Source organism: Ciconia boyciana, chromosome 22, assembly GCF_034638445.1.
Source record: "Ciconia boyciana chromosome 22, ASM3463844v1, whole genome shotgun sequence".
NCBI lineage: Eukaryota > Metazoa > Chordata > Aves > Ciconiiformes > Ciconiidae > Ciconia > Ciconia boyciana.
Genome location: NC_132955.1, coordinates 7,211,117 through 7,224,459, shown reverse-complemented (window position 1 = coordinate 7,224,459; position 13,343 = coordinate 7,211,117). Strand labels below are relative to the sequence as shown.

Sequence of the window (13,343 nt, the reverse complement as noted above, 5' to 3'; positions counted from 1 at the left end):
AGGTTTCCCAGGCTCCTTAAACCAGTGTGAAATTCCAGAGAAAAGAAGATTTAACTTTGGTGAAGGAAGATCGTGTCAGACACCATTAAACAGACTAGACAGATGCAAGTCCATGGACCCTGAAGGGATGCACTCACACATACTGAGGGAGCAATATCATTGCAAAGTCACTAATATTTGAAAGGTTGTGGCAATCAGACAGTCCAGAGCTTTGTTCTCACTATGAAGGGGTGAGTGTACAATGGTACTGATGGCAGTGAACTAGTTATCCTATCAAGGACAACTTCAAGAGTATTTCCTGTGTTTCCATGAAATAATAAGAACGAGGATATCTATTTGATTGGTCAGAATGCTAAGTTAACATGATCTGAAGTGTCTTGCCTGATAACATACATGGAAGAGAGCACAGATCTAACGATCTTTTTTTTTTTCCTTTCCCATGTCAATTTTTCCCCTGGTGAATATATTGCTAGTAGAGTTATATATCAAAGAAGTTTAGTGACTACCCTGCCTCAAATACCAGCTCACACTGCAGGAAAGGCAGCATTCTGTTTTATACCTGGAGAGAAGTTCTATGCCAGGACTTGATTGTCATCAACATGGGTTGAGTCCACAGTTTACTGAGCACCAGTGAATATCAGCTGGCATCTACACTCAAGTTTCTCAGAAAAATGAGAAATGTAGGCTAAACAGCTTCTGTGCATAAGCATGTACATGGATTGTTTAGATTAGCAACCCATGTTTTACTCAAGACAGAAGAGAACAGACAGGTAAAGGCAGCAACATATATTACCTAGGCTACAGAGAGGAGATAAGGGAAGAGCATGCACAGAGACCATTTCAGATAACTAAGAAAAAGTCATCCCAAACAGACACATACAGAATCTTCCTCACCCTCACCTCCACAGGACATAGACTAGGCACAACACAGTCTGATGTCTTTCTTGCAAACCAAGTTCACAGTGTCACTTGACCAGCCTTTTAAATATACAGCTGTGGCATAGCCATACAGCAGACTCATCACACTGAGTTGTGAGAAGCAGGTGAAAGGATTTCTGTCTGCCCAGCACTAAAGGTATTTTCATAATAATCTGAATTTTTTTTTTTTGTAAGAAAAAGGGAAAGACCATGAATACCAGGATAGTGGTGCAGACACTTGCTGAGAAACAGAGACATCCCAAATTTTACATGCACATCAATATACGGACAATGCAATGGGGTGTTTGAAGCAAGTTCACGTTTGATTTTCCTACACTATCAAACTTATTTAAAACATAATGGGAAATGTTCTTTAAATCCTCACAAGCATTTTGGAAATTCACTATCAGTCTTAGTGTCCACAGTAATTCTGTTAATGAAGAATTACGGTAAGGGCAATCCTGGCCTTTATCAGAGTGTTCAGAGACAGCATAGATTGTGTGACAGGTAATGTTTTTCTATGATCTGTGGGCATTTTTATATTGTTTTACCAACTTCTTATGCTATGATACTCCTTATGCAACTCCTTTATGATTTTTTTTTTCTTTTATGTGTTCGGGGGAAATGAAAGCATTGGGTGTTGTAAAAATAGAGATGCATTTAAACAGACATGCTTTTTTTTTTTTTGTCACAGGCAGAAAATATGACTGGAGCACTATGCAGCATTAAATGAAATGAGTTCCTGTAGTAAAGTACAAAAATGAGACTTTTTTATCTACTAAGACATTTCTTACTGTCCTGGTTTCAGCTGAGATAGAGTTAATTTTCTTTATAGTGGCTGGTATGGGGCTATGTTTTGGATCTGTGCTGAAAACAGTGTTGATAATACAGAGATGTTTTAGTTGTTGCTGCACTGGTCAAGGACTTTTCAGCTTCCCGTGCTCTGTCAGGTGCAGAAGAAGCTGGGAGGGGACACAGCCAGGAGAGTTGATCCAAACTGACCAAAGAGCTATTCCATACCATATGACGTCATGCTCAGTATATAAAGCTGGGGAAGAAGAAGGAAGGGGGGACATTCGGAGTGATGGTGTTTGCCTTCCCAAGTAACCATTACGCATGATGGAGCCCTGCTTTCCTGGAGATGGCTGAACACCTGCCTGCCCATGGGAAGTAGTGAATGAATTCCTTGCTTTGCTTTGCTTGCGTGCGCAGTTTTTGCTTTACCTATTAAACTGTCTTTATCTCAACCCTTGAGTTTTCTTAGTTTTGCTCTTCCAATTCTCTCCCCCATCCCACTGTGGGGGGAGTGAGTGAGCAGTTGTGTGGTGCTTAGTTCCTGGCTGGGGCTAAACCACGACAGTCCTTTTTGGCGCCCAACGTGGGGCTCGAAGGGTTCGAGATAATGACAGATTTGATTGGAATGTGCCAGATGATAGAATTTATAGCTGTTATTGCTGTTTAGCTATTAATCAGCAGGCTTCTGTGCTTGTCATAGGCTTGCTTGCCTTACTGTATGTTAGAGTCTAGGGCTCGTTAGTGGCTGCTTTTTGCTTTCACTGCTTGCCGTGCTGCTGTACTGCTTATCATCTCATCTTTCTCTGCTGTGCCTGGGAACATTTTGATAACAGCAATGGCCTTGCGCCTGGGCTGGCAGATGGCCAGGGCATCGCTGCTGTTTCTGTTCTGCTGTACAGGACAGGCTGGAACTCTGGTGTGAACTCGAGTCGAAGGGACTGTGACCTGTGGATGAATCCACGTGGGAGCAGGACACCCCAAAGTCTGTGCCCATGGATTAGCCCATGCCAGAGCAGGTATATCTTGAGACGTCTGTGGCCATGGTTATGTCTGTGCCACAGCAGGTATACCTCTGAAGGGATTGTGGCCCAAGGATAAGTCCATGCTGGATAAGGTGCACCTCAAAGCATCTGTGGCTGTGGATGAAGTCCATGCTGCAGCAGGTACACCTTGAAGCATCAGTGGCTGTGCATGAGGCCATGTTAGAGCAAGTTTAATTCTGAAGGTACTACATTCTGTGGATAAGTCCAAGCTGGAGCAGGGGCAAGTGGAGGACTTCATTGCAATGTTAAACCCAATGGTCTGGTCCAAAGGGACCAGGGGTGGAGATTGTAACGGAAATACCTTTAAATTGTTGTATCCCGGGATTTGAGTTGCATGTTGTGGGAATTGCTATAGCAGGAACCCCTTGTTGCTAGCCAGGCTAGGAGCAAGGGGAGGAGTTCGTTGCAATGTTAAACCCTATAACCTGGCCCAAAAGGACTGGGGTGGACATTGTAATGGATATACCTTTAAATTGTTGTAACCCATGATTTGAGTTGCATGTTATAGGAATTACTACAGCTGGAACCACCTGAACAAATGGAGGAGAAGCCTTACAAGAAGCAGTGCAAGTGCAGCAGTGACCTGACCTGAGCTGGCTTTGGTGCCCAATAACTCCAAGAAACACACCACCTCTCCTGTCCTGAGTAACAACCATAAGAGATGAAGCCCAAAGTCATGGACTAAATGAACTCAGTGGACATTTTGTGGACATTTATGGACATTTTACAAATATTTTGTAGGGGTGGTCCATAGACTAAGGGAACGATATGTGTGTATTATATCAAAGGATGGGAAGGGTGATGGTGGGTAATGAGAATGTATTGGATAGTGTGAGACCTGAGCATGACGTAAATGGTATGGAATAAGGGGTGGATACTGTCCTGGTTTCAGCTGAGATAGAGTTAATTTTCTTTATAGTGGCTGGTATGGGGCTATGTTTTGGATCTATGCTGAAAACAGTGTTGCTAATACAGAGATGTTTTAGTTGTTGCTGCACTAGTCAAGGACTTTTCAGCTTCCCATGCTCTGTCAGGTGCAGAAGAAGCTGGGAGGGGACACAGCCAGGAGAGTTGATCCAAACTGACCAAAGGGCTATTCCATACCACATGATGTCATGCTCAGTATATAAAGCTGGGGAAGAAGAAGGAAGCGGGGGGACATTCGGAGTGATGGTGTTTGTCTTCCCAAGAAACCGTTATGCGTGATGGAGCCCTGCTTTCCTGGAGATGGCTGAACACCTGCCTGCCCATGGAAAGTGGTGAATGAATTCCTTGCTCTGCTTTGCTTGCATGCGCAGCTTTTGCTTTACTTATTAAACTGTCTTTATCTCAACCCTCGAGTTTTCTTACTTTTGCTCTTCCGATTCTCTCCCCCATCCCACCAGGGGGGAGTGAGCGAGTGGCTGCGTGGTGCTTAGTTCCCGGCTGGGGCTAAACCACGACACTTGCCTTCACAAGGTAACAGGTGTTGGTAGTCAGTTTGAAAAAAGCAAAAAAAATGCAAGGAAGTATAGACTTCCTCAGGGGTTAGCTACTCAATTGTATTTCCTTAGGAGTTGCAGCACTTCTTGAAAAATCTCTGGCTGTCAGAAAACTGTGTATTCATATCAGAGTCTGCTAATTACAAGGGAATTAATGTCTGATTCTACAGATTGCAAAACGTATTCGATTTGCTGTGGAATAGCCTCCATTTTTTGTGATTCTCCAATAATTTTTACCTCATATCTACATCTCTTGTCCACCACATGAATAGGAGACAAATAAATAAAGAAAAAGAACAACAGAGACAAAAAAATCTCCCCTAAACTCCCTGGTTTTATTTTTTATTTTTTCATAATGTACATTCCTTGCCTACATCAGTGTGGGAAAATAATGGAAGATTGGCGAGGAGGATAGTAAACACACTCAAGTGACTTGCAGCTGAGATGTCAAAAAACACATATACCATACTAATCGTTGTTTAGTCTTCTGTGCTTGACAAGTAGAACATCTGTGTTTAGATAACATAGGCTTGTGATAGGCTCAGAGGCACCCTATTGAACATGCTTGAGATTCCTGCCCTGCTGTGGGAAAGATCAAAGCACAGTGGTAAACTACGCCTGTGTGAATCCCTGATATACAGGTGAAAACAGCAGGTTCAGCAATCCTCTAGCATGGACCGAGCTCCGTGGTGCCTGCGTTCCTCCTTGTGTGCCTCTGCCCGGGTGCTGCTTCAGGGATCCCCCAGTTGGCAAGGTAACAAAATTACTCTTTGCATTTCATCCGTGGTTTTGTGGTTGTTCCTGTGTCCTGCCTGTGCCAGCTCACACAATCAGATTAAGTTCTGTTTTGCCAAAGAAAATCTTGCCTCCATTAAAAAAATGTTCATAGTCTTTTAACTTTAAGGAGTTTAAAAATCTTATGCATTTTCATTTCCAATCTTTTCAACATTTTTACTTGTCTGTAAACAAGACATCTTAGATTTTGTTTTTGAAAAAGTTTTAACCATTCCTAGATGAATCCCCAAACTTTCTTTGTAAAAATTCAAATCCCAGTCTTTTGAACTCAGAGAAAGTAATGCGCTTCTCAGGCATAAGGATTTTCTCTTTATTTTTTAAGCCATGCATTTAAGCATACCACTATTATCATAAGATGGGGAATGTAAATATGGCATTGTTATTTGTTATTATTGTTATTATATGGCATGTTATTTCATATCTCTTAAAAGATCTTGTGATGGGGTCTCTCCTTATGTGAGTGAAACAACCATGTTTTCTAAATTCCTTGTCTTCAGAAGGACCTGCATACAGGGAATTTTGAAAGGAAATGACATCACAATGTCTGGATTTATACTTCTGGGATTTTCTGACGTCCCCAAACTGCAAGATTTGCTCATCATGTTTTCCTTGATCACCTACTCAGTGACTGTGGTAGGAAATGGTTTGATTATCCTCATCATTGTTGGACACTCTGCCCTTCAAATCCCACTGTATTTCTTCCTCAGAACACCTCAATAACCCTGCCCAAGATGATGGTTGAATTCCTGACTAAGGGTAGAAGTATCTCCTCCATGAGTTGTGCAGCCCAGATATATTTCTTCCATTTTCCGGGTGTCACAGAACATCTCCTTTTGTCTGCAATGGCCCATGATTGTTATGTGGCCCTACATGACCCCTGCATTATATTCATATGACAAGAGAGCTCTGCATTAAGCTGGTAGCTGACTCATATCTGAACAACATCCCTGTACAAATGGAGTGGACTTATCTGGTGTTTTCATTGACCTTCAGCAGCTCTCATGAAACTATTATTTTCTTCTGTGACACCCCTCCTCTACTGAAACTTGCCTTTGTGGACACATACAGAAACAAATTATATAATTATCTTTAGCATTGTGGTCATCCCCTTTTCCTTGATCATTATTTTCTACACTGAAATAATTAGGACAGTTTTGATGATTCCTTCAGTTTGAAGTTTCATGATTCCTTCACTCTGATGATTCCTTCAGAAGACAAAAGACTTTCTCCACTTGTTCCTCACATCTGTGTTTACCTTACACCACATCTGACTGTTTAGCCTATATTTTAGCTCTAGTAGAGCTGTGTACCAAAGACCTAGGTCAAAAAACACAGAGAATGTTAGAATAGAATAGAATAGAATAGAATAGAATAGAACAGAATAGAATAGAATAGAATAGAAATAGTTCAGTTGGAAGGGACCTACAATGATCATCTAGTTCAAGTGCCTGACCACTTCAGGACTAACCAAAAGTTAAAGCACGTTGTTAAGACCATTGTCCAAATGCCTCTTAAACACTGACAGGCTTGGGGCATTGACCACCTCTCTAGGAAGCCTGTTCCAGAGTTTGACCACCCTCTCTGTAAAGAAATGTTTCCTAATGTCAAGTGTGAACCTCCCCTGACACAGCTTTTAACCATTCCCACATGTTCTATCACTGGATCCCAGGGAGTGAAGGTCATTCTAACACTGGATCAGCACCTTCCTCTCCACTTTTTTGTCTCAGGAATCTCTAGAGAGCAATGAGGTCACTCCTCTGCCTCCTTTTCTCCAAAGTAGACAAACTCAAAGTCCTTGGCCACTCCTCATAAGACAAGCCTTCCAGTCCTTTCACCAGCTTTGTTGCCCTCCTCCGGACGCATTCAAGGACCTTCACATCCTTCTTAAATTATTGGGCCCAGAATTGCACACAGTATTCAAGGCGAGGTTGCACAAATGCTAAATACAACGGGTTAATCAACTCTTTTGATGGGCTGGTTGTACTGTGTTTGATGCACCCCAGGATGCAGTTTCCTCTCTTGGCTGCCAGGGCACACTGCTGACTCATATTGAGACTGCTGTCAACCAGCACCTCAGATGCCTTTCTGCAGGGCTGCTCTCCAGCCACTCCTCTCATTTGTAAAAAAAAAAAATGTTTTCACAAATACATTAACAACAAAAAGAGAGCCAAAGAGAATCTCCTTCCTTTATTGGATGCGGGGGGCAACATTGCCACCAAGGATGAGAAAAAGGCTGAGGTACTTAATGCCTTCTTTGCCTCAGTCTTTAAAAGTCAGACCAGTTATCCCCAGGGTATTCAGCCCCCTGAGCATTCAGTCCCCTGAGCTGAAAGACAGGGACAGAGAGCAGAATAAACTCCCCATAATCCAGGAGGAAGCAGTTAATGACCTGCTATGCCAACTGGACACTCACAGGTCTACAAGGCTGGATGGGATCCACCCAAGACTACGGAGGGAGCTGGTGGAGGAGCTTGCCAAGCCACTCTCCATCATTTATCAGAAGTTCTGGTTAACAGGGGGGGGCCCAGACAACTGTAGCCTTGCCAATGTGATGCCCATCTACAGGAAGGGCCGGCAGGAGGATCCGGGGAACTACAGGCCTGTCAGCCTGACCTCAGTACTGGGGAAAAATTATGGAGCAGTTAATCTTGAGTGCGCTCAACAGGCATGTGCAGGTCAACCAGGGGATCAGGCCCAGCCCGCATGGGTTCATGAAAGGCAGGTCCTGCTTGACCAACCTGATCTCCTTCTATGACCAGGTGACCCACCTAGTGGATGAGGGAAAGGCTGTAGATGTTATCTACCTGGACTTTAGTAAAGCCTTTGAATGCTGTCTCCCACAGCATTCTCCTAGAGAAGCTGTCTGCTCATGATTTACGCTGGTGTACACTTTACTGGATAAAAAACTGGCTGGATGGCTGAGCCCAAAGAGTGGTGGTGAATGGAGTTAAATCCAGGTGGCGGCCAGTCACAAGCGGTGTTCCCCAGGGCTCAGTATTGGGAACAGTTCTGTTTAATATCTTTATCAATGATCTCGATGAGGGGATTGAGTGCACCCTCAGTAAGTTTGCAGATGACACCAAACTGGGTGGGAGTGTCGATCTGCTTGAGGGTAGGAAGGCTCTGCAGAGGGATCTGGATAGGCTGGATCGATGGGCCGAGGTCAATTGTATGAGGTTTAACAAGGTCAAGTGTTGGGTCCTGCACTTGGGTCACAACAACCCCATGCAACGCTACAGGCTTGGGGAAGAGTGGCTGGAAAGCTGCCTGGCAGAAAAGGACCTGGGGGTGCTGGTTGACAGTTGGCTGAACATGAGCTGGCAGTGTGCCCAGGTGGCCAAGAAAGCCAATGACAGCCTGGTTTGTATCAGGAATAGTGTGGCCAGCAGGAGTAGGGAAGTGATCGTGTCCCTGTACTCGGCCCTGGTGAGGCTGCACCTTGAATACTGTGTTCAGTTTTGGGCCCCTCAGTACAAGAAGGACATTAAGTAGCTGGAGCGTGTCCAGAGAAGGCCAATGAAGCTGGTGCAGGGTCTGGAGAACAAGTCATATGAGGAGTGGCTGAGGGAACTGGGATTGTTTTGTCTGGAGAAGCAGAGGCTGAGGGGAGACCTTATTGCTCTCTACAGCTACCTGAAAGGAGGTTGTAGTGGGGTGGGTGTTTGCCTCTTCTTCCAAGTAACTAGCAATAGGACGAGAGGAAATGGCCTCAAGTTGCGTCAGTTGTGTCAGGGGAGGTTTAGATTGGATATTAGGAAAAATTTCTTTACTGAAAAGGTGGTCAAGCATTGGAACAGGCTGTCCAGAGAGGTGGTGGTGTCACCATCCCTGGAGGAGTTCAAAAAATGTGTAGACATGGCACTTTGGGACATGGTTTAGTAGTCATGGAGGCGTTGGGTTGACAGTTGGACTAGATGATCCTAGAGGTCTTTTCCAACCTTAATGATTCTATGATTCTATGAATCATATTGAGACTGCTGTCAACCAGGACTCCGAGATCCCTTTCTGCAGGGCTGCTCTCCAACCACTCCTCTCCCAATTTATACTTGTGCACAGCATATGTTGATAAACTGTTCTACCTCTTCCACGCTGTTGTTTCTCCAATGTTTAATCCCCTCATCCATAGTTTGAGGAACAATGAAATGAGGATTGCCATCTGGAAATTGTTCCATAGAAAGTGAGTCTTCAAAACACTTGTAATTAATACAAACTCTCGAAGACATACAGCTCATTCAAGGCAAGCTGTCGTTTCTATACAATGTGATTTAATTACACAAATACAAAAATGATTTAAATTAAGGAAATCCAATTATTTTGTACAATTTTAACCTTTTTATTTTCAGTGGAGGACAGCAGGTCATAGCATGTCTCCTCTCATGTAAGTAGTTGCTTGGCTCTTCACTTGCTTGTTACTCTGCACCTGTATTGGACGGCTGACTCTTTTCCCCCAAGTCATGGGTTCTGCAAAGGAGTTATGAAATAAAATTCTTAAGCAGATGAAGTAATCCCAGCAGTCCTAATTAAACATTTCCATACCCACTGCTCTGAGACTCAGAAGGAAAATCGGTGGATCACAGAAACACATGCCAGAATGCTGAACAGCTGCAGAGGTACACCTGGATGATGATCTGGGAGGTCCACAAGGAAAAAGAATGCCAAAGATCTTCTCCTAAGTTACTCTGAAGCTTCAATAGAAGCTGGCTCCAGTTCAGAAAAAGACATCTCCCTAGAGATGGAGAAAGACCTCACAATTGAGCAAAGAATCTAAACAAATACCTCAAAAACAGGTGTCTACATTTTAGATATCTGAAGACAGGTGAATGAATTCAGTTTTCAAAAGGACTCTTAAAAGCACCATTTCTTAGTTCTGAAAATATTAAGAAACCTTTAGAAAGGATTATGGGTAGAGGCGGTATTCATAATACATATCTTCAGCAGTTAAAAAGTAGGTTAATTCCCTCAGCAATAGTAAGTGCATTTCAAGGAAGCTCAGAGGAATGAATTTACTGAAGTTACTATTTTGGTTATCTTTAATCTGGAGTTCAAAAGCTAGACCATGAGGAAACTTATACTGTGATATGTCTATAGCCCTGGAAATATGTGATGAAGTGATGAAAGTGATGAAATTCTTAATCTTATAGAAGTCATGATTTAAACATTTTCTACAATTTTTCCATGGAGCATTTAAGGACAGTCAGTGGTAGGTTTTCATGTCATGGATGTATGACGTTATTCATCTGCATGTTAGGTCAGTCACATTCCTGGAAATAAATTGGAAATAAGTTGGAAATAAATTCCAACTCAGTTATGTAATTTTGTTATTGTAATTTATGTAAAGTCATGCTTCTGAGGACTGTCAAAAGCATGAGACTTATAGCAGAGAAAACCATGGTACAGATTTCTTGTTGATAAGAGATGTTAAGAGCATAGCTATTTGGTATTCACGTATCAAAGTCCTGCAAGATAAGCTACTTAAATCAGCCTTTTTCTTCTTCACTAATCTTCAAGAGCTACTGAATTACAAAATACATTTTTTACTCTTGCCTATGGGAATTGATTGTTTACCATGTGATGGGTTTGAAATTATTTCTAAACTTCAACGTGGGAAAAGCAGCAATAGCAACTGCATCCTGAGTTCTTCTCCTGGTCCACAACACATGGGTAACTAGATTGCTTCTGGGATCGTTCTTTCCGACACTGAAGCTGGTACAATTTAGTGTTTATATTAGTTCAAGAACTGTTCTTTTTGGCAGTATGAATGGGACCTCACTAGTTTTCACTGTGTGTTTTTGGCCCAGCCTTCCACCCCTATCTCAGCAGGATTTATATCCCCAAATGAATGTAGACTGTACCCCTCTCTCTACAGCTTTCCCTTCAAATTTTGCTGAGAAAGCATAAATATGATGAGCCTATGTGACAACTCTCTCATTAATTTGAGTGCATTATGAAGTAATAGTAATTACTTCAAAGCCAAAGACGGGTCTTGCTATTCCAGTAGGACATCTGGGTTTATATAGAAGTGTGCTCCAAGTTATCTAAACCTGGAGAGACCGGAAGGGGTGTCTGTGAGTCCAACTAATATACATACCCCACCCTTTTAGCAACCAACCTGTGAGTAACAACTATCCCTTATTGCTCCAATCAGCACTAGCGAGTCTCAGTGGACAGTATATAGTGCTGGGGAAAATAATCTCTTCTGCTTCACTGGAAAGAGTGCTTGGAGAAGAATGCTTTTCTGGAGACTCCATCATTATTTTCTCTTTCTTCCTCTTGTTCCACCACCCTCCCCACAAGGTAACTTCAGAATACATGATTGCCATCAGCTGTGGATCCCACAAGTAAACCTTGTGCATGCAAGCCTGTCTTCAATGGCCCTTTAACCCTTCTCATGATGTGTAGCCTACCTATGAATAGAGTCACAAGATGCTTTGGACCACTTGACCTTGGGAGAAGCAATCATCCCCTGGAGCAGATCACTTACTTAGATAACAGAGAAATTATCTTTGTAATATTCAAATGCTGTTACTGATGCACTGGTGCTGTTGAAACTTGAAGTGATTAGTCCATAAAAAGATATCTGCTATAAACATATTTTTTTTTCTTGTTCTACAGGGTAAAAACTGTAGCTGCTAATTTGAAGACAGTAGTAAATGTGCAAACTTCAAAGGCAATGCTATGAAAGAAGAAAAATCAGCCAAAAAAGAGATGAAATTATATGCATAAGACTGCCTGATTTTCTTTAGAAACTTTTATAATCTGTTCAGATCTTTTCAAAATCTGGATAATTTCTATATATTCTACTCATCCTGCCTATTCAGTTGGCCAATTGTAGTTTGATTGCCACTTTGCCTGGCTGTTTACAACCTCATCAACTACTGAGCCCTAAAATGAAGAGAGAATAGTTCTACTAGGTACCAAAGAGGGATGATTCCCATGAACCTCAGTGAAGTGAGTGAATTCAGGCTCCTGGGTTTTTTTGAAGTCTCTCACCTGCATCCTTTGCTCTTTGTAGTCTTATTTTCTCTTTATATCCTCACCTTGATGGCTAACACAGTGATTGCTCTGATAATAAATGGTGATAACACCCTTCACACCCCCATGTATTTCTTCCTCGCTCAGCTGTCCTATTTGGATATCTGCTATTTGTCAGTCATTGTCCCAAAGATTCTTGAGAATTTAATGGTGGGAACAATAGGTATTTCCAAAATAGGATGTGCAATGCAAATGTTTTTCTTCCTTTTCTTTGGAGTTGCAGAATGTTTTCTCTTGGCTGCCATGTCATTTGACCGTTACATGGCAATATGCTACCCCTTGCATTACACTATCATTATGAACAGTAGAATCTGCAAAAGCCTGGTTGCTGGAACTTACATTTGTGGGACTGCTGTAGGCTTAGTACACACCATCATAACATTCAGCTTACCATTCTGTGGTCTTGCTATCAACCACTTCTTCTGTGAGATTCAACCCCTCTTGGAGCTGCTTTGTGGTAACACTTCCCCAAGTGAAATTCAAGTCATTGTCGTGGCTCTCTTTGCTATTGTGGGTCCCTTCTTACTGATCATTTATTCCTATATTTGCATCATTTCCACAATTCTTAAGATGTCATCAGCTGAAAGCCAGCAGAAAGCATTTTCCACTTGCTCCTCACATGTTTTAGTTGTGACTCTTTTCTATGGTACAGCAAGCTCCATGTATTTGCGGCCAAAATCCAGCTACTCTGCATCTGTTGATAAGTTGCTCTCACTTTCTTATACTGTGGTGACTCCTTTATTGAATCCTATTATCTATAGTTTGAGGAATGAGGAGATGAAAGGAGCCCTGAGAAAAAGATGGAGGAATATTAATTTTGTGTGGAAGTGAAATAGAATATTTTCATTGTTTCAGGTGGTTTGGGTGGTATTGTTCACTGTAAATTCTTGTTCAGTAAAAATAATTTCCAAATAATTCCCAAGAACATTTCAGCTTTTGGGGAGGGAAGAGGAAGAAGAGTGTAGATTTTCAACTATAAGCGACAGCATTAGCAGAGTTATGTAAGGATTTTGAAAGGAAACTTCTTCAAAATACTTAAGGAATTCTTAAATAATATACTTTATTTTTCTTTTTCCTTGCTATTTGTCAGAAACTTTAAAAATATGTTTTACATGCTTCTGACTTTTTGAACAAAAGAGTAATGATTTTTTAACAAAAGAGCCTGACTTTACTGAAAGAACTGAGAAGAATAAGTTTTCATCAGTTTGCATTAATTTCCTGAAAATGTTTAGTAAATTTCTTTGGGGAAAGAAGAAGACATAATTCAAGTTATAATAAA

The 13,343-nt window shown here is 41.9% G+C and overlaps 1 protein-coding gene across 1 annotated transcript; it reads left to right on the top strand.

The window, feature by feature from the left end:
• The first annotated feature begins 11,956 nt into the window (after window positions 1–11,956).
• On the top strand, window positions 11,957–12,895 carry LOC140662655 (olfactory receptor 10C1-like). The gene has a single exon (XM_072886222.1). The coding sequence runs from the start codon at window positions 11,957–11,959 to the stop codon at window positions 12,893–12,895; it is 939 nt and encodes a 312-aa protein (XP_072742323.1).
• Window positions 12,896–13,343: the final 448 nt, after the last annotated feature.

Bases quoted from the DNA above. Each gene is read 5' to 3' on its own strand.
- LOC140662655 (XM_072886222.1), top strand. From the start codon at position 11,957: ATGATTCCCATGAACCTCAGTGAAGTGAGTGAATTCAGGCTCCTGGGT.